The sequence below is a fragment of the Morchella sextelata genome (assembly GCF_020137385.1).
Source record: "Morchella sextelata strain SCLS chromosome Unknown scls_20, whole genome shotgun sequence".
Lineage (NCBI taxonomy): Eukaryota > Fungi > Ascomycota > Pezizomycetes > Pezizales > Morchellaceae > Morchella > Morchella sextelata.
The window spans coordinates 830774-849982 of NW_025408635.1; the positions used below are offsets into that span (position 1 = coordinate 830774).

At 50.2% G+C, this 19209-nt stretch overlaps 4 protein-coding genes across 4 annotated transcripts; 1 reads left to right on the forward strand and 3 right to left on the reverse strand.

The window, feature by feature from the left end:
• Positions 1–3803: 3803 nt before the first annotated feature.
• On the reverse strand, positions 3804–5419 carry H6S33_006419 (uncharacterized protein; the record flags this gene model as incomplete). Its single annotated transcript, XM_044837766.1, has 6 exons — positions 3804–4445; positions 4502–4568; positions 4623–4724; positions 4785–4816; positions 5227–5325; positions 5381–5419. The coding sequence occupies 6 exons, from the start codon at positions 5417–5419 to the stop codon at positions 3804–3806; spliced, it is 981 nt and encodes a 326-aa protein (XP_044689946.1).
• A 1542-nt stretch (positions 5420–6961) lies between these two features.
• Positions 6962–9087, reverse strand: H6S33_006420 (uncharacterized protein; the record flags this gene model as incomplete). Its single annotated transcript, XM_044837768.1, has 7 exons — positions 6962–7029; positions 7098–8220; positions 8276–8327; positions 8385–8500; positions 8561–8821; positions 8877–8933; positions 8968–9087. The coding sequence occupies 7 exons, from the start codon at positions 9085–9087 to the stop codon at positions 6962–6964; spliced, it is 1797 nt and encodes a 598-aa protein (XP_044689947.1).
• Positions 9088–10284: 1197 nt separating this feature from the next.
• On the forward strand, positions 10285–12188 carry H6S33_006421 (uncharacterized protein; the record flags this gene model as incomplete). The annotated part of the gene is made up of 2 exons (XM_044837769.1): positions 10285–10327; positions 10378–12188. The coding sequence occupies 2 exons, from the start codon at positions 10285–10287 to the stop codon at positions 12186–12188; spliced, it is 1854 nt and encodes a 617-aa protein (XP_044689948.1).
• Positions 12189–13802: 1614 nt separating this feature from the next.
• On the reverse strand, positions 13803–18934 carry H6S33_006422 (uncharacterized protein; the record flags this gene model as incomplete). Its single annotated transcript, XM_044837770.1, has 14 exons — positions 13803–14633; positions 14724–14996; positions 15045–15060; positions 15110–15203; positions 15263–15455; positions 15509–15823; positions 15872–15942; positions 16002–16040; positions 16097–17152; positions 17215–17567; positions 17638–17984; positions 18056–18317; positions 18384–18825; positions 18889–18934. 14 exons carry the CDS (start codon positions 18932–18934, stop codon positions 13803–13805), a joined length of 4338 nt encoding a protein of 1445 aa, XP_044689949.1.
• Positions 18935–19209: the final 275 nt, after the last annotated feature.

The following is a 19209-nucleotide window of genomic DNA, read 5'->3' on the forward strand; positions in this document are numbered from 1 at the left end:
TGAATAGTCGGTATTTTGTCGCTCCTCTTAATAGGATACAAAAAAAAAACATTTTCTTCGTAGGCTAGAAACATCATTTCTTAGTGTATCTGTCTCGAGCCGTGATGTTTGATACCATCGCCTAGAAGCAGCAGCTTCGGCTAGGTACCTTAGAAAGCGAGTAATCCAGTAGTTGTCTTAAATATGGATATATAAATTAGCTAAGTCTCTGATAAGGCAGTAAGAGCCATCGTCTGCCAGAATTACGTAGGTATCTGTTATAGGCCAAGAACATAAAGTTACCTTCACACCTCCCCAGACTCAATGTGAGCAAACACCACAGCCAAGTAGTGTGATGAGGTAATGCAGGTATGGGATGGAAAGACTTTCGTCAGATTGCAAGGAGCTAACACTTTAGCAGCCAGAGTCACCAATGATCACTCGTTTGGATTAGTGGCCTCCGTAGGACTCGAGTCTGGACACCTCTTCATGAGATAAAACAGACTCTCGAAAGTCAAAGCAGACGATCAAGCGGGTTTCTCTGCTACTCGACGAGGAGTTTATGATAATCTCGGCAAGTGGGCCTTTTAGCTTTGATGATGAATGGGTGGCTTGATTTGTGACTTGATTGAATGCTCCGCGCGGGCGTCGTTTTTGTGCGTGGATAAAGTGTGGATGACGCTAGCTATGTTACCATCCCGTTGGATGAGTGTTGATGTATGCATGTCTGCTACTTGCTGTCTGCTATCAACTTTTGTGTTACATATTGTAGCTACTTGTAACCTTCGCTTTTTGTTGTGGTATGGGTACATGTATTAATTGGCACTTGAATATTGCTACTAGCTGCCGCGTGTCTAATATACTCCTGCAAGAGATGTGTATTACGTGCCATCACACTAAATTCCCCCTCCCCCAAGAATCTGCTAGGGCAAGCAGCGGGGCCCTAGAATGAAAGCCCACAATAACCCTCGGCATTACGGCTATAAAAGCTTGGTTTCCGCTTCCATCTCTCTCTCCCTCTTCTTCCTCTTGCTTCGTTCATCGTCAAGGCTACTTACCGGCACTCTGCTTTCTCTTTGGGGAGATGCAATACTGTGAGTGCTCGGAAGTAGTCTTAAATTTCACCTGAGCTCTGCAACCTGTTTTGCAGATCTCTTGAGAGTCTGGTTTTCCCAACTACTCCTGTATTCGGGTAGTAGTTGTGACAACTAGACTCTTTGGTCTTTGGGAGATTTCCGAGGGGCCAATGAATTAACAGCTTTTAGAATTTCTTTATGGATTTAGGATAATATCATCTCTGTGCTTAAGCTATCTGTTATCCTGTGGGATATTGTGTATCTCTATGGGATCTACTCAATTGGTGGTTCCCACGAAAATCATCAGAAAGCTTAAATACAAAACCCCTCCATCCTTTCTGTTGAGCCAAACACATCCCCGGATAGACCCCTAGAACTGAACGCTGACCCGAATCTTCACTAATATTAGTACCCGAATCCGTCCCAAACGAACCTTAAACGTATCAAGCAGACTGTAGACCGAACAGCTCAAGTTGGCGAATCCACTGTGAGTCAAGGATACCTCCCCGAGGTTTTGGCTCAGAAGGAGAACAGCAGAATGTTTTCTCTCCCCCTTTTGTAAGCTCCCCTGCAAGCTCAAAACTTATCTTCCCACTTTCCAAACACCGCTAACCAGTGTGCTCCACAAAGTCAAGGTACCCAATACCTCGCCTTGAGGCAGTCCGAGACATTCCCCTCGAGGGACAGGTCAGTCGATATACTCTCTCCTCCTCGTCTTGAAGATAACAGTGCCGCTTACTGGGCTTCCTCGCGAGTTTGGTAGGTTCCACTACAGACCACAACGATGGGGGACAGTACGAGGCTAGATTTTTCATGAACCCTCTTTGATCTATGTATAGGACAAGCGCTAATGGGAGCTTTGTCTCTGAATGGGCGAGGTTTGAAGATGACTTATATTGACTGGTATTCCCTCTATCTACTTGTGGTCTGAGAAACTTGGTGTCTGGCTTCCTGCCCTAAATATGGGTGGGATAAATCCCATGTCAAGTGTCTGAGAACACCATGACCTAGAAAGACTGTAATAAACGGACTCACGATAAAAATTCCGAGGCCAGGGATCATGTGGGTGTTTGTTTTGAAAAAGGACCGAACGCTCGCCTTTCCTACTTTATGCAGGAATGAACGGGGTTGATTGATTGATTGGTTACTTCATGGAATGAACGGGGTTGAGCAAAGAGTGAAGATCGAAGTGTCTTGCTTAGCCATTTTAGGAGGGCACCGCGCATGAGAATTTTAACAAAAGACTATGGAATAACTGGAGTAGCGCTAGATAACGATAATTCGCAGGATATGATACGTATCAGTATCAAAATGTCAAAGGACCGTGGCGGACCACCTATAGGCCTAACTTGCGGAGATCACTCAGGTTTGATCGGACCATTGGTCGTAGGCTAGCCTACGGCCGTTAAATGCATAAAGATATGAATTTCAAAGCAATCAATACTTACATCAAACTCCTAGCATAAAAGGAGACACAATACAAGCTGCTTTTTCCCCGTATTTGTCTGAATACCGCTGGAAGTGACTGAGGATAAATTACAGGATCAGATATATCATATGGCATAATATGTCATGATATGGAAGGGCTAGTCGGGCTGGGTTGGGCATATTAAAGTCAATTGCCCCAAACCGGACCACCAAGAAGAGCTCAGCTTAATTTCCAACGCAATTGTACGTTACAGTTATTTACGCATTTACAGCGAGAGTGTGTAGCAAGTTATTTTTATTAAAGAATATAAATGATCTACGCTTTGCTACCTTCTAGAACCCAGAGGAGGCACCTGTCGGGCAGGACTATGCTTTTAGATCTTCGGAAAGATCGAGATGAATCTGTCTAGACGGCGATGCAGGTAACCGGTGTATGCACCTATTGAGGCCTATCTTCTGCCTTCAGCTTCTCCTTGAACAAATTTTACTGAGACCATCTGTCTCAGATAAACCAAATGTACACGTGCGATATTGTACTTCATATCGAACATCACAGCTCGAGAATCGCGAGTGATGATACATGATTCACTCACTGCATAAGTGCATGCAGTTTTGACCTCTATCATTGCACCGCAATCCTATGCATTATGCACAGTTAGGGTGTTGCTGGGTGCTATTAGAAGTATCACAATAAGGTCTTTAACGATATCCATAATTTAGGTACAAACCGGATCACAAATCTGCTCCTGCCTCAACCTTCCAGACCAATTTAAACCAACCAGCGGCGCCCGCCGGTCCTCAAAGTGGGAAATTAAGAGCCGAAGGGTTAACCATAGCGAGGCTTGAGCTTGGCGGGGCTTTCCAGAAACACTCAGTTTTCAGGCAACCTAAGCCTCGTCCAATCTCCTACTGCTCTGGCCACATGCAGGTCCCTGAGGGATGCCGCCGTGCAGTTTTATGAGCAAGAAAGCCACCAAACAGAAAATAACCACAGGAAGTCGGTCGGAGTGGGCCGATTGATTTTGAAAGGAAAAACCCTTTGCTGTTGAATTTCTTAATATCCATCACAACAAAAATAAAAAAAAAAAAGGGAAAGAACCGAAACCATCATTTAAACCAAGTTTACACTTTGTATTTTTTTTTTCCAGTTTTTTTCCTTTCAATTTCGCAAGGCTTATTAGGGCAGGTAGCAAATTGGGTACAGCAATTGAAGGGGTTTTAAAAAATGGGGATAGAAGAACTCAAAAATAGGAGTAAAACACTGAGCTACTACAGGAAAATACGGGAGCGAGAAAAAAAAAGAAAGAAGCTTCTCCAGATTCAAAGGATCATCTCCTCGTCCTCATCAGCCGCTGGTGCAGAGATATGAGTATTGACTGCAGGAATTGGAGTTTCTGCACCGGCCTCTGCAAAGTAATTGTTCATCTCCTCGTCCAGCTCCTCTACAGTCTTCCTGGTTCTACCATTTCCAGCACCGGTCCTAGGATTCTCCTTCCTTGCGCTGTTGTTGTTGTTCCTTCCGCCGTCTCGTCCACCGCGGTTTCTCTCGCCACCCCTTAGGGGCTCATCGGCTCTGGCACGCTCACGTCGTCTTTCTGGGGGCACATAGCGGTCGATACCAGGGGGTGTAGGGCGGCGGGTGGGATCACGGCGTACATCCGGACCAGGGGAGGATTTCGCCTCTCGTCTTCCAGATCCACCGCGGCGCATTGGTTCGGAGCTGGAGCGTTCGTCCAATGAAGGGGCCTTAATGCGGTCGAATAGAGACTTAGAGGTTGAGACTGGCTTGACAAAGGTGAGGCGGATTGGCTGGCCATTTGCGTTTGCGCCGTCGAATTCGGCCACAGCACGCTTGGCGTCTTCTTCGCGCTCGTAGGTCACGAATGCTGTGCCTTCCGAGCGGCCGGCACGGTCGTACTGGAGCTCGAGCTTTGTGACAATACCTTGGCGCTCAAAAAGCTCCTGCAAGATGTTAGATATTGCCTTTAGACCATTACCTGAGTTGAAAGGACACATACCATAAGGTCATCGCGTCCAAGCTCGTAATGGATATTTTCAACTCTCAATTTGCCCGAGCCGGGAGCACTAAATCACCATCAATATACTGCGCTCAAAACCTAAGGATATAGAAGAACCAACATTCTGCCTGTCTCTGAAGAAAAGCGTGCATCGGCTGATCCACCGCGCCTGAATACTTCTCCGCCGGAAGCATCGCCTTCGTATTTATCGTGTACCCAAGCTCTAGGCAACTGTTAGCCTTACTCTCCTGTCAATGTAAGCTCTGGATCAGGGAGTTCAAACAGGGAATCGCTGTATCCTCTTGGGTTTCCGGTCTGTCAATTCCAAGCAGAAAAAAGAAGAAAGACGATTACGTTAGCCAGGTTGGAACTTTTTTTCTTTTTTTTTTTCTGCGACAATTGCGTAAAAGAATAAAAGGTGAGGTTTGTGATTTTTTCAGATATATTTTTTTTTTCGCCGTTAATCCTCTCCTGGCCCATATTGCGATTCTTGGGAAGCAAAGAATCAGGAAGGAAGAGGAGTACTAAGACTTATATATAGGAGGATGAGAGGAGGAGGAGGATATGAGGAGGATGAGATCAAAGGAGGAGGTGGTGGTAACACGCCTGTGGCTGTAATGAAACCGAAAAAAAAAAACATCTCACGTTAGCTTTCTCTCTCTCTCTTCCTGCGCGACGACGACGATAATGGGGGAAAGGAAAGGAAAGTTAGGGAAAAGGCATACCTTTCTGACGCCGCCCCTTCGATCTGTCCTACGGCGGCTTCGGTTCCCATTCCCGGTCCCGTTCCCGCCATTGTTTCCGCCATTATTGTTTCCGCGCTTCTGGGGCGTTAGCGGATTGGGTTCTGAGGCAGCCAGCACACACAGAAGAACCTACCGAGCGCTCTCTCACGACGTCGTCAAGAGCTCTATCCATGGTCGCCGGGATGAGGATTAAGGTGGTAGTAGAGTTGCGAGGCGAAAAAGCTACTGTAAAAGGGGGTGGGGGTGAGGAGCAGGAGGAGGAAGAGAAGATATCGAAACTGAGGGTGTGAGGTGGTGAGGTGGAGAGAAAAGAAGGGAGTTGAGCAGAGAAAGCAGGCTGGCTGGACAAGACAAGACAAGAGAGTGAGGTGGGAGGATCAACCAATGTTGCACCTTTACCAAGCCCCCTCCCTCCAGAAGTCGATCCTGAAACCAACGAAGCGCCAAGAGCACGGCTGATGCCTGGGTGTGTATGTTTGCGGTTAGGGGAAAAAAGGTAGGAGCCGCAGCCGCAGCCGCTGCTGCTGGCTTCATGGGGAATCACTCGGGAGACCTTGTTGGGCTAACGGAAATGCTTGGTAGGTTCGTTGTGATTCCATGGGGGTTTTTTTTTATCAAGCCCACCCACAATCTATCCCCTTCGAAGCATTGATCATGATGACTCCATCGCACGTAACCGAAAGCACTGTGCATGCGGGCATAGGAAAGGGTATATCGTTTGGAGGATGTAGTATACTCATAACTTAGAGCTAAGGTCGTTGAAGAGATTCTAGTACATACTGCGGGCATCCCACCATAACGCACCCTCCGCACCGGCCGCACCCCATAGTTCACCGCCCCAACATACCCGCCATATAAGCTGTATGCAATGCCAGTCCCTAGTCTCACACATGTACCTACACCAAAGCCTAGATCCCCAGTCCCAGCCAAAGGCAGCAATATGTCTATATCCAAGACCGAGTTAGTACACAATTAGCAAGCCAGCGAGGTCTCACGCCAATCCAGGCCGGACTGTCCTAAGATCGGCTTCGAGGCGGTGCAGTGCGGGGCGGGGCGGGGTGGGAAATACTAGTAAGTATATACTCTACATGCCTACTCTACACATGAGCTGCCCAACCCGTAGATGTGATCATTGACCCTCTATCCACTCCTCCCTCCCTCCCCCCTCCGCCGGCATCAGTAGTAGTTATCATATCACATCACATCGCACTCAAAACACTCAACCACCTTCCAGTCCCATAAAGCCAAGACACCCATTGTAGATTAAACATTCTCTCTTCCATTTTCTCTCCCTATCAAATATCAATCGGTCCCATCCCATGTTACTCTCCGCAGCCCTTGGGTATCTCTGAACTTGGCCCCATTGTGATGGAGGGGCAGCCCGACTAACGTACCTAGCTAACCCAACCCAATACAACCCCATGCAGCAGCAATACAACAATACAAAAATAAGCTAAAATAAAGAACAAAACCTACAATATACCCCTTGAAGGTGAAGCGGAGGGAAGGGGACTATTGCACGCACACAGAATAAAAAAGAAGACAGGAACAGCAAAAACAATAAATGATAAATGATAATGATAAAGGAAAATCCCGTGCAATACCCCGGATCACCCCCAACTTGACTACCCCCCTAAAAAAACAAAACAAAAAAACAAGAAAGAAAGAAAAAGGTCTTAGCCAACAAATATGCCTAGTTGGGTTTTGTGGTTAATTAAACAATCTCCGTATAATTAGCCGGGAACTGTCCCTTCCGGCCATTCAGCTCACCCTCCCACCAATCTACAACACCCACACTCTATTAGCCACAATCCAAACCACAGCAAATACACGTAGATTCCAAAACTCACCATCAACACTCTCCGTCTTCCTCACCACCAAGATCTTCTCCCCCTCCCTAAAGCTCAAATCCCCCGTATCCTGCCCATCAAAATCATACAACGCCCTCACCCACGTCTGTCCGAGCCCAATCTTCTTCTTCTTCGGCGGCGGCGGTGGCGGCGGCTTCTTCTTACCCGCAATACTACTCAAATCGCTCGCGGCACTCCTATAGCTCGACACGCTCGCCATACTCGCCATACTCGCGCCCGTGGGGTGCCTCGACACCGGCGGCCGCGGCGCCCCGCCATTACCCACCACCTTCTCCACCCGCGCTAGGCTGTTCTGGCCCGCCCGGATCGCGGCCAGCCGCTCCTGCACGCTCCCGCCGGCCTGGAACTCACCCGCGGAGTCGCTCTTGCGCCGCGGCATCTCCGAGGGGAGCTTGGGCGAGAGGTAGTTGCTTGTCGGCGGGTCGACTGCGTGCCGTTGTGCCACTGTCGCAAGAGGTGTGTTGCCGCCGTAGGACCGGCTCCTAACGACGCTTTTGTAGCCGCCGTCTGAGCTGCCCTGCGGGTTTGCTGTCCCGGGCCGTGGGCCCGGTAATGGCGGGGGTGGGGACTCGTCACGTGAATGTGCGGAGAGGTTGGAGTTGGATGGGCGGGAGCGGATACTTGGCCTGCTACTCACCGGCGGGGGTGGAGGTGGTGCTTCCTCCCTGGTGAACTTTGTTTGGAAGCGGTTCATGATTGGTGATTTCTCCTGGTAGCTTGGGGCGCCGCCGGGTGGGTTTGACGGGGGTGGGGGCGGAGGAGGTTTGTTTGTGCGACCCAGGCGAGGGATGATGCTCTTTTCTTGGACGATGACGTTCATGGGCATGGTGATGGCTTTGCCGCGGGCGATGAAGGTAATCTCGGATTCGAGATGCTGCTGGATGGGTAGGAATTGGGACTCCCATTCTGAGATTACGACGGCGCCTTCGGGGTCAGTGTAGCCGTAGTCGTTGGCGTACTCGTAGATTGCGCTGTAAGTGTTTTGGAGTAGGGTGTACTGGGTTATCACGATGAACTCGACGATGCATGGGACAAATTCAACGATCTTGGCAAGCAGTGGGGGCACGAAGGATCTGATGTGCTCGTCGGCATTTTCGTAGGCCTATGATTATATGTTAGCCTGTAGCTAGATAACTGACTGCGTTGGTTTTGCGTACGTTCTTAGACCGCTCGGCATCCATTTCTGCCTTCGATAGGACCGAATACTCCCTATAAAGGTATTAGTAATGTGCTCCGGTCCCAAGCGCGCGACAGTGGTTCTCTCACCTGTCCGACTTGTTCTTCTTTGAGCGCGAGTTTTCAACTTGCTTATTAAAGCGCTCATAGTCTAGCTTTTTGTTCTCTCTCTTCTCAATTGCCTTCTTGACCGGTTTCAGCGCCGCCTGCGTACGAACACGCCTGTCAGCAGTAATTCCTAACCCCGAGTAACACTAATAACGTACCTTAGCCTCTCCTAATCTCTCAACAAGCAACCGATCCACCTTCTCAATCTCGTCCATCATGTCCGCTTTCAGATCATTCTGTGCGGCATGCAGCGTTGCAACACGTCTCAGCGTGTCGGTCGGCGTTTCAAGAACCTCGACCTTCGAGTCCCCGGGCATGGGGATCGTCTTGTAGACATCGTGGAAGGAGTCTGTGAGGTTGACTTGGTTCACGAGAATTGACGACCAGGCATCGCGCCAGGCTTTCGTGTGTTCTAGGAGCTGTGGGGTATTAGTCGTGCTGTGATGTGGGGCCCACGGAAGGGGGTGGGGGCACCTTTCCCAGGAGAGTCTCGGCGTCGTGGACTTCCTTAATGATCATTGCTACGCTGGCCTGGGGAGAGGTTCGTCAGTTACTGCTAATTCACATCTTGGGAGACCAGTTCTATGGAGGTAATGGTAGTGGCGGTGGAGATAGAGATGGACCATACATCGTCGGCGGACCTCTTGCCCATACGCCCAATCTGGCGGTGAATTGTCGTCGTCATTATGGCTGTTTCTTCTGCTGTCAATTCCGAGGATTGTTCATATGCGTCTGTCTGTAGATGTGCCTAATTGCTTCTGTTTCTGGTGGTAATATATGGTTTGTGGTTGCAGAGGTAGTGGTGGTGGTGTCAGTAGCTACTGTCTACATATACATAGCGAGTGAGGAGTGAGTGGTGTGTGTGTGGGGGAGAGAGAACCGGGGGGTGGGAATGATGGGTAGAAGAAGTCTAAAAAAACCACCCTGGTCAAGTCCTCTCTGCATGCATGCACGCATGCAAGCAAAGAAAAAATGGTCTCAGCCTCGTCGTCGTGCTTCAGAAAAACGTCTGGGCCGATGCGCCATTTCGTCTTGGGGGTGGTAAGGGCACCGGTAGAGAGCTGCCGTGGGAATTAAATTTTGGGGTGTCTCTTACCGGGATTTTATTTGGGGTTTTATTACATATTCTGGGACTCACTTTGTTTTAGGCTACATGCTCTGCTCTTCTCTGCCCCGATGGGATAGGGGGAAGGGGAAGTTTAATTGGGACCCGGAGGTCTATGAGCACAGGTTGAGTAGAACAGATACATGTATGTTCGCGGAACATGATGGTACATTGCAGCAGAGTACTCTACTTACATGTAGAGTAGATACAGGCATGTCCAGGGAGATGTCTAATTGAGCCTCAGACTGCGATGGTTAACGTTCGGCAGCATGACTCTGCTCTACATGAACTTGGGCAGCAGATGCAGCAGCTCCCTCGAGATATGCCAGTGGGAGAGAAAAAGGCAGGCACCTTCTCTTACATGCACGGAGACACACACTCTACCTCCTGTACCTCCTGTATCTCTTTATCTCCTCTTCTCTCTGGCGACTTCCTGTTGCAGTATTGCGGCATCAAGAGCTCTCCCCAGGGCGTCTTTCCCGCCGTGCTAACCCACCCCGGCCAAGTGCCGTGGAATGCGGCGTTACAAAGCTGCATGCATGACTCAGCTGCAAACTCTTGGCTGGGACACCTCTGCGTCATTCGTGAACTGTGCGGGAAGCCTGACAGATCATCTCTTTATCGATACAGCAGAAGCCCCACCATCACGGAGTTTCAATCAGCTTAGACAGAGAATAAGAACGTCGTCTCTGGAGACTGCAGTTTACAGAGACTTCACTACGACAGCATCACTCACGGCCATCTCTTCATACTGACAAACCCATACGCAAACCCACAATGGTCAAAGAAGAAGAGGATCTCCTCAAGCGTCCAGTGTACGGTTTGTGTTCACCACTTGACCCCAATATCTTCACATCTAACACTCCACAGTCTACGACATCCCACCAGAGCTCCTCGAAACCCTCACGTTACGGACCGACCAGCCCGCCACCCCAGAGGAAGCCCAACCCACCACATCCACCACAGCGCCGCAAGATGCCGACACCACCTCCTCAACCTCCTGCGCCCTCTGCAAGATCACCAACAAGACCGTCGCCGAGCAGCGCGCCCACGCCCGCTCCGACATCCACAACTTCAACCTAAAGCGCAAAGTCCGCGGCCAGCCCGCCGTCACCGAAGCCGAGTTCGACGACCTCCTCGAGGGCCTCAACGAGAGCATCTCCGGCTCCGACAGCAACTCCTCCGAAGACGAAAGCGGCCCCACCGACCAGCTCTCCGCGCTCCTGAAGCGCAACGCCGTCCTCGCCAACCCGGACGACGAGCCCACCACCACCACCGCCGCCGGCTGGAAACAGGGCGCCGGCAAAGCGCCCATAATATGGTTCAACTCGCCGCTCCTCCCCGCAGAGACATCGCTCGGCGTGTACCGCGCGCTCTTCACCAAGCCCGAGCAGTCGGACGCATCATGGCTCGACGCGCTGCGCACAAAACAGCTATCCGCTCAGCCCAAGGGTAAAGAACCGCACATCTTCATGTGCATGATCGGCGGCGGGCACTTCGCAGCCATGGTCGTCTCCCTCGCGCCCAAGGTCGCCAAGACAGGCGGCGAGCGCTCGGCAGCCATCCTCGCGCACAAGACCTTCCACCGCTACACCACGCGGCGCAAGCAAGGAGGTGCGCAGTCCGCGAGCGACGCCGCCAAGGGCGCTGCGCACTCGGCCGGTAGCTCGCTGCGAAGGTACAACGAGGTTGCGCTGACGGCGGAGATCCGCGAGCTGCTTGCGGGGTGGAAGGAGTGGCTGGATACGGCGGACCTTCTGTTTGTGCGCGCGGTGGGCAACTCGAATAGGCGCACGCTGTTTGGGGAGGGCGCGCCGCTGAAGAGTAATGACCCGCGCATCCGCGGCTTCCCGTTCAGTACCCGCCGCGCGACGGAATCGGAGCTAATGCGCTGCTTCGTCGAGCTCACGCGCATGAAGACCTCCACTCTCACCACCACCTCGCTCTCCGCCCTCACCACCTCCACCACCACCACCGCCCCCCCAACAGCCAAGCCAAAACCCACCCCACGCCTCACCCCCGCCGAAGAAACCGCCCACCTCCACAGCAGCCAACTCACCGCTCTCATCCGGCGCTCCAAAGCCCCCGCGCTCCTCACCTACCTAACCACGCACACCCTCTCACCAAACTACACCTTCACCCCGCCCAACCACCACTCCCCCACCCTCCTGCACCTCGCCGCGTCCTCCTCCTCACCCGCAGTCGTAACAGCGCTCCTCACAAAAGCGCGCGCCGACCCCACGCTCACAACCCCCGCGCAGCCGCGCCCCGCCTTCGAGCTCGCCGGCGACCGCGCCACGCGCGACGCATTCCGCGTCGCGCGGCACGACCTCGGCGAGGCCGCCTGGGACTGGGAGGCCGCGGGGGTGCCTGCCGCGCTGTCGAAGTCCGAAGCGGGGGAGCGGGAGCGGCGCGAGAAGGAGGGCGGGGAGGCGGAGGAGCGTGTGCGGCGGGAGCGGGAGGTAGCGAGGCTGGCGGAGGAGGCGGAGCGGCGGGCGGCGGAGAGTAGAAGGTTGCCGGGGAGGGGGGGGAGGAATCTCGGTGGGACGGTGCAGATGGGGATGGGGAGGAGGGAGGAGCAGGAGGCGGGGCTGACGAAGGAGGGGAGGATGAGGTTGGAGAGGGAGAGGAGGGCGAGGGCTGCGGAGGAGCGGATTAGGAGGTTGGCGGGGTCGGGATAGGGGGTGGGGGTTTGGGTGGTTTTCTCTTTTTTCTTCGTTCTTTTTTGGCCTTTGGTTCGCTTTTTTATGTAGCTAGAAATAGAGCGAGTGATATTTCGTGATCGGATCACTTATTGACATTACACTTGTGAATTATAGACTTCTAGGCATCCAGGACCTTATTCATGGCTATCATCATATGGAATTGATATCTGGTGAAGACTCCCCCCTGAGCCATCCCCTCCGCAGACCTCGTGTAGCTGGGCGAACACCAAGACTAGGCGCAACCCACCGAGTCTTGATATTCACCTAGCCGCACTAGCGCGTGCCGGGTACAGAAATCTCATAAATGAGCCAACAACAGCAAGTCACGGCTAAAGAAGCCCCGCCTCGCCTACTATGGCAGAGCGAGTGATTCCCCATGATCCCAGCCAACCAACCCACCACGAATAAGCTTTTTTTTGCGCTATGTAGAACACAGGAAATAGTATGAGCTCGTTTTCGGTCCTTTTACTTTAATCCTACCGATTGCGGGAGTCGGCGTGATTATGAGTATATGTAGCTTAAGGGTGTTATTCTTGGCCATGGCCCGTGCGTTTGTTGGCTGAGTTTTCCGACTGTGTTTCCATACGTAACGCCCAGGAGTATATAACCCCAGCCCACGAGCGCGCTCGCTTCCAGCAGTGCGGCTATCTGTTCCCGGGATCCCATGTGCCCGCTTAGATAGATCCGGGAAGCGTGCGTCATAGATTCTCACTCGACACGCTAGCTGCTAACACACGCGCAGAGCATGTCAACGACCACGCATGGTACCGGCGCTCATCCGACCACACACCGGTCCGAGCCGGCCTATAATATAACCCGACGACCTAACCTCCCAAAACCGAGCCTACCAAAAAAAAAACCCCGCTCAGCTAGCTAGCCCCCGGCCTTCCTTCTAACCCACTACCCAGCGCCCCCTCCCCCCCCCCCCCCAAAAAAAAAAGAAAAACCTCACCCGGCCCCCAATGACAGTACAAACCCCTTCAAGACTTGCCGGTCGGCGGGGCTCGATATCCTTTTCTACATATGTGCCAGCTTCAGGCCTTGCCGTGGGAGAGATTTTGCCCGAACCCCGCGTCCTGGCATTTCTCGCTGATCCGGCATACAACGTCGGGACAACATGAAAGAAAGCTTTCCGGCGCCTACAAAAACGAGTAAACCATCGCGCCATTCCGTTGGTAAGCCCAGAACTGGGGGTGGGTGGGGGGTAGGAGCGGCGATCATAGGTCATCACTCGGTGACAAGCTACCTACATAACTTCCGGTCTTTTTTTCTTTCTAGCCACCGCTTGAGATTTTAAACGTTACAAGAATCGCATCTAAAATAGTGTCTCTATTGATACTAGTTGAAGATATCAAATCAAAGAAAATGTTTACAAGAAAAACACCCGCCCGCCTACCCGCCACCCCACCCCCACCCCCACCCCCACCCCCGACCTTGTACGCCCCAAAACGCTAACCATGTATAACAGCAAGTAAAATTCTTTGAAAAAAAGGGAAACAGATTTTAAAGCACAAATACAGCACCTTAACCATGTAGTTGCATTTTAACACAAAAAAAAAGAAGAAACGGAGGGTACAGTACCAGCTGCGGTTAGCGCCAAGCGGTATATGAGGCACGCCCTCCCCTCGCCCCGCCGCCCCCTCTAGTAGATGGCCCGTAATTTGGGTTATTCTTGTTCCACACATTATTGTTGTTACCCCTGTGTACTGGCTCAAAGCCTCTGGGCGAATTCATAGCCCCTCTTAGAGGCGGGAATTCTTCAGGAGCTCTGCGCTCTTGCGTTGAGTATTCTCTGTTTTCCCAGTGGCCGTATGCCCCCCTCGGCATCCCACCTTCCCTGCCTGCGAAATGCGAATTTCCATCGTCCTCTACCCATGTCTCCCAGGCCTGACGGCGACCAGAGCCATAAGCCGTGCCGCGAGGTGCCATAACAGGACCTCCACGGTTGGGATAGCCGTTGCCTCTGTTGTAATCAACCTCGTCGTAATTGCCTTGATGATTAATGATATCGTCCTGATAGTTGCTCTGGCCATGGGGAAAGTTGTTTGGAGGGTAGTTTGGAGGATGGCTGTTTCGGGGACGGACAACTAGGCGGTTATCAAGGGAAGGATTTTCCCGCTGGTAATCATCCCGTACATAGTCATCCTGGTAGCTGTCCTGTTGGTAACCTTCCTGTTGGTAATTTTCCCGAGGGTGGTTTTGAGGTGGAGGGCGACCCTGAGAGGGTGGCGGACGGTGTTGAGGGGGTGGTAGAGGCCGGCTCTGCGGGGGTGGAGGGCGGCTCTGTGGGGGCGGAGGACGGCTCTGAGGGGGTGGGGGGCGACTCTGGAGAGAATGGTTACCCTGAGGATAATCGTAGTTGCCCTGAGAGTAGTCCTCCCCTGGTCGACCCTCTTGATAGATTTTCTGGGGGTATTCGTTCTGGGCCCGAGGGTTATTATTATTACCCTTTGGGTACGCAAAAGGCATAGCTCTGCCAGGAATTCCTGGGAAATCATCCCCGTTTCTTACTGTTTGTGCTCGATTCGTTGGTAGCGCAGCTGCCCATTCATCATCAACATCGACAAGCCTAGGTGTAGTGACTTGCGGTCTATCGATACTGGCAGCATGTATAGGAGGCCTTTCTGTTGTGCGGTTTTCAATAGCGGCAACGGGAAGAGTAGGGGGTTGTTGGTCAGGAGCGGTGACTGGATTACTGGAACGACCCGGCGGTGGTGGCCGTGGCTTCTCTGATTCTTTGCCACATTTGGGACAAATGCACTCTTTCGAACAAATATTACCGCACTGATGGTCACACGAAAGTTTTCTTTCACATGGGAAACTACACCGTACGTTATCGTGCGAAAACCTAATCTTCGGTTAGTAAGATTATTGATTTGCTGAAGTCCTATACTCACGGATGGCATCTCAAGATGCAGTTGTGATTACACGGCAATACTTCCTGGCACCATTTACGACAACCTCCATTGATGTCGATCCAGTCCTTAGGATCTAAATTCCCGTAAATTGTTAGATTAGTGATAAACGATTGCACTAAGAATAAGGCATACCTTCTATCGCTATCCTGACTTTGTGTTTCTGACACGTCAAGGGAAGGGAAATTCCAAGTCTTGATGGCGCTGCATTGAGAATAGTTCCGACTTCCCACCATAATTTACTGGCCTGGGTGATTATTGTAGCATTTCCAAAGATGTAGAGGCCGTTCCTGGCACGTGATAGGGCGACGCAAACACGATTTTCGACCTAAACAGTGTCAGCCATTTGTACAACTGGCTAAAGAAGGGGATCAACAATACATCTAAAAATCCAATTTGGCCACGATCGTTACTCCTCACCAAGCTTAGAAGAATTACTGTATTCTCTTCTCCCTGGTAACTATCCACGGTTCTGACCTTGATATTCGCCGCGGTAAGATTTTTATTTGCCCTCAACTTTTGGAGAATCATATTTCTCTGCCCGGCGTAGAATGTGAGGATAGTTATCTCATCGGGGTCTAACTCGTTCAACGCAAGGTATTCTGCGAAGTGAACTATCATTTCTGCCTCATTCTCGTTCACGCGCGAATGGACTTCATCAACACCTTCTGCGTAGAAGTGTGTATACCAATAGACCTGGATACAAAATAAGTACAGGAACGTCTTTAGAAGATAGACCCTTACATTCACATCGCCCATTCCCTGGACTGATTCTCGGCCTAGAACAGTCTTATCATCCACGAGTGTATCCGCATCTACATACCGGCTGGTTAGTAAATCCAAGAAATAGGTTGATATGGAGTATTTGACATACAGATTGGTTTCAGGATTTCGCGAATCTCCCGCCTCATGCCTTTCCAAATTCATTAGCATTCCTCTTTTATTATCTCTATCTGTAGGAAAACTCACGTCTCTGTATTCTTAATGTCTCGTATGGTAGTTCGTTTGTCACCAAACGTTCAAACATTGAGATATCTAAATAGTAGGGATCATCGGAGAGGTTTATATCAGAACAATGGCCCCTAAGCTGCTTGTGATCTCCCACTAGGATCAAGTGCTCGACGCTCGGCATGCATGCGACCACCACGGGTCCTTCCAAAGCCTCTGCTGCTTCTTCAATCAACACGATTTTCGGGCCCACGGCTGCGATCATACTTCTATATTTAGCCAATCCAGTTGTTGTCATTCCGACGAGTTTAGCCTTAGAAATTATGTGAGCGTCTGATTCCAACCTTGATATCTTCAATATCTGACAATAGTGTTGGTATTCCCTGTTGAGATTTATGACTTCATTCCAAATCCTCTTTATAAACTCCGTCCTGAGGTGATGGTATAGGGCTGCTCTCATATAGCCTTCAATATCCCAAACATTTTGTACACGTTTGGCTTGCTGAATTTCTGCCATTGTAACATCGACTGGGTTTTCAACGGTGTATTGTCGACCCATCGCAAACCAATCCCCCTTGAGCCTATCATCTATTTTATCGCCATTTGCCCCAGGTCCCGAAAGAAGGAAATCTTCTTCAAGTTCCTTCCTCTTCTCCGGTTCGATATCGCCCACTTCATAGTCACCGTCGATAATATCCTGAATTTGAATTTCTCTAAAATACTCACCAAGCCATTGGCCAATGATACCCCCCTTTGCATCGGTTTCTTCAGGTACTATCCAACCAGCCGAACGCTCGTTGAAGCTTTTGGCTTGAGCTGCAGTGATGAGTCCATTTTCGTATAAGTCATCTACCGTTAGAACTTCTTGTTTGAGACATTCGAAAAGCTTCATCATCTTGTCCCGAATTCTCTTTAAATTTGCTGTTGCATAGCCATGTTGGGAGCCCTGTATTTTGAAATTTGATTTCATTCTCAGTTCAAATATCGTATGCTCTTTGATTTTGTCTTTGTCCTGTGTGCGACCTCCCATACGCACGACTTCGTCTTCAAATTCAAGGACTTTATTTAGAAGTTGATCTATATTAGAGTTAATTAGAAGCTGAGCTGAGCCGTAGTAAAGGGGGGGGTCTAAGTGTTACCTAGAGCGTGATTTGTTTGACAGGCTATAACGATAGGCGGGTCCGCTGCATCCATATTGTGTAGCAAAAGCTTTAACGCCCGGACACTAACGTATGTTTTCCCTGTACCTGGGGGTCCCTGGACAATCGAAACACGCCTGGTTAAAATTGAATGTAAAGCCCTCATCTGTGTGCTGTCCATGGCGGTCAAGGCATCTTGAGGCCACGCCTTGATGATATCAACATCTTCCAAGGGCTCCTTATCCGGTATATCTGGAAATATGGGGGAGAGATTGAGAAATGGTTTTTGCGTGACATAACGCGGCGGTGGAATGTTTGTGTTAAGGAAGCAAATATGTTCGTGTAAGGGAAAACTGCCGAGAATCGATATCAGTAATAGTAATAGTAACAATGGCTTTAGCGTAAAGATACTAGTGAACTTACTTATGCTCTGTCATCCTCTGCAACGCCCTGAGAGTCCACTTATATGCTTCATAATATCCATTACGTGATTCCACCATGACGAAGATTTTTTCTGTATCAATCTCAAGTTCGGTTTCATTGAAAAGTAGATCAACTTCAGGGGGCCTCATCTCAAGCCCGCACAAAGGTCTGGCTGCAACAGTAGCCACTTTGACTGTTTGGAAGTTATCGGATGAGATGCATACGAGTGTACCAGGAAGCAGTCGCTTTGAGTGCGCCCAAGGAATTTTCTTTTCTGCGCGATTGGTAGAAAATGACACCTTAGTGGCAATTCCCATTTTTGAGAATGTTAGGCCAAGTATACGAACCTAGAAATAACATACAAAGGCTTTAGTATTGAGTGTAAACTGAAGTTACACCATAAAATAGATGAACTCACATTCTCGTAAATGGAGACATCATGTGTTTCCTTGGTAGTTGGATTACTCTTCATAAGTGAAACGGCATCTCTAAGGCATGCAAACGCATCCTCCCTCAGAAGTTCGTAGTGTGTTTCGAGGTAATCGTCGACACTGTCAAAAGCTCTGTCAATGCAATTTGTTGGAAGATCTACGACTTCTCTCAGCAATTCCTCAGTTGTCGGTACGTCCGGGCGTTTACGCCATGCTGCTTCGAAGTGGTCTGTACTTTCTCTCTCGAAACTATAGGTAGAAAGTTTTAGAGTTAAGTCAGATGAGTCTCAAGTGATGTATCGAGATAGGTATTACCGGGCCACTTTTTCGTTCCTCTGTACTCCTGGATTCATTCCTGTAGCTATTTCTCCCCCTCTCCCCCTCCCTCCTCTATGTATCCTCTCAGAGATATCCGTGTGTAACTCTTCTTGGGTGTTGGAAGCTTCTCTATCTCTTATGATTTTGTCCCTGCTCGGCGCGACCATCCCGGCAATCTGAAGCGGTGGAAGATCATGATATTCTTGTCTCCTTCTTCCCCTCTTAAGAACCTTGGGCTTACCCGTAGAGGGAGATTCTGGTCCCCAATTGTCTCCATCGTAGTTTTTTTGTGATGATTCTTCACCGCTATTCTCGGAATCCCGGACATCCTGTTGCGTACTACTTTCACCAAGCTCTTCTTTCATATCATCCCCAACCTCCTCGGGATCCCCAATAGAAGCTTGATCGGCGGTTTTTATTGGGCCATCTTCCTTTGGAACTACAGATTTGCCCTTTGTAAGCTTGGATTCGCGGTTTTTTTTCCGTTGGTCTTTCCGGCTACCTCCATTTGCGCCATTCCTCCTGCTAGTGCTGGTGGGGGTAGACATGTTGAGTATGTATTGGTGAGTGAAGATGAGAGGAAAGAGTAAGGAGGAAACGGTAAGGAGGAGAGGTTAAAGAAATGAGTGTTGATGTAGTCGGGAGGTAGGATGCAATAGATATGTCAAATCATGAATAAAGTTTAAAGTAGGGATGTGATAGAATAGCTTGGTGGATCGTTAAGGCTTTCCAGGCATCCAGCAAAAATAAGTTTGTAGTAGTACCGGGTGCATGTAGTCATCAATAACTTTGAGAGTAAGTGGGGTGTCTTGGCATTTTTTCA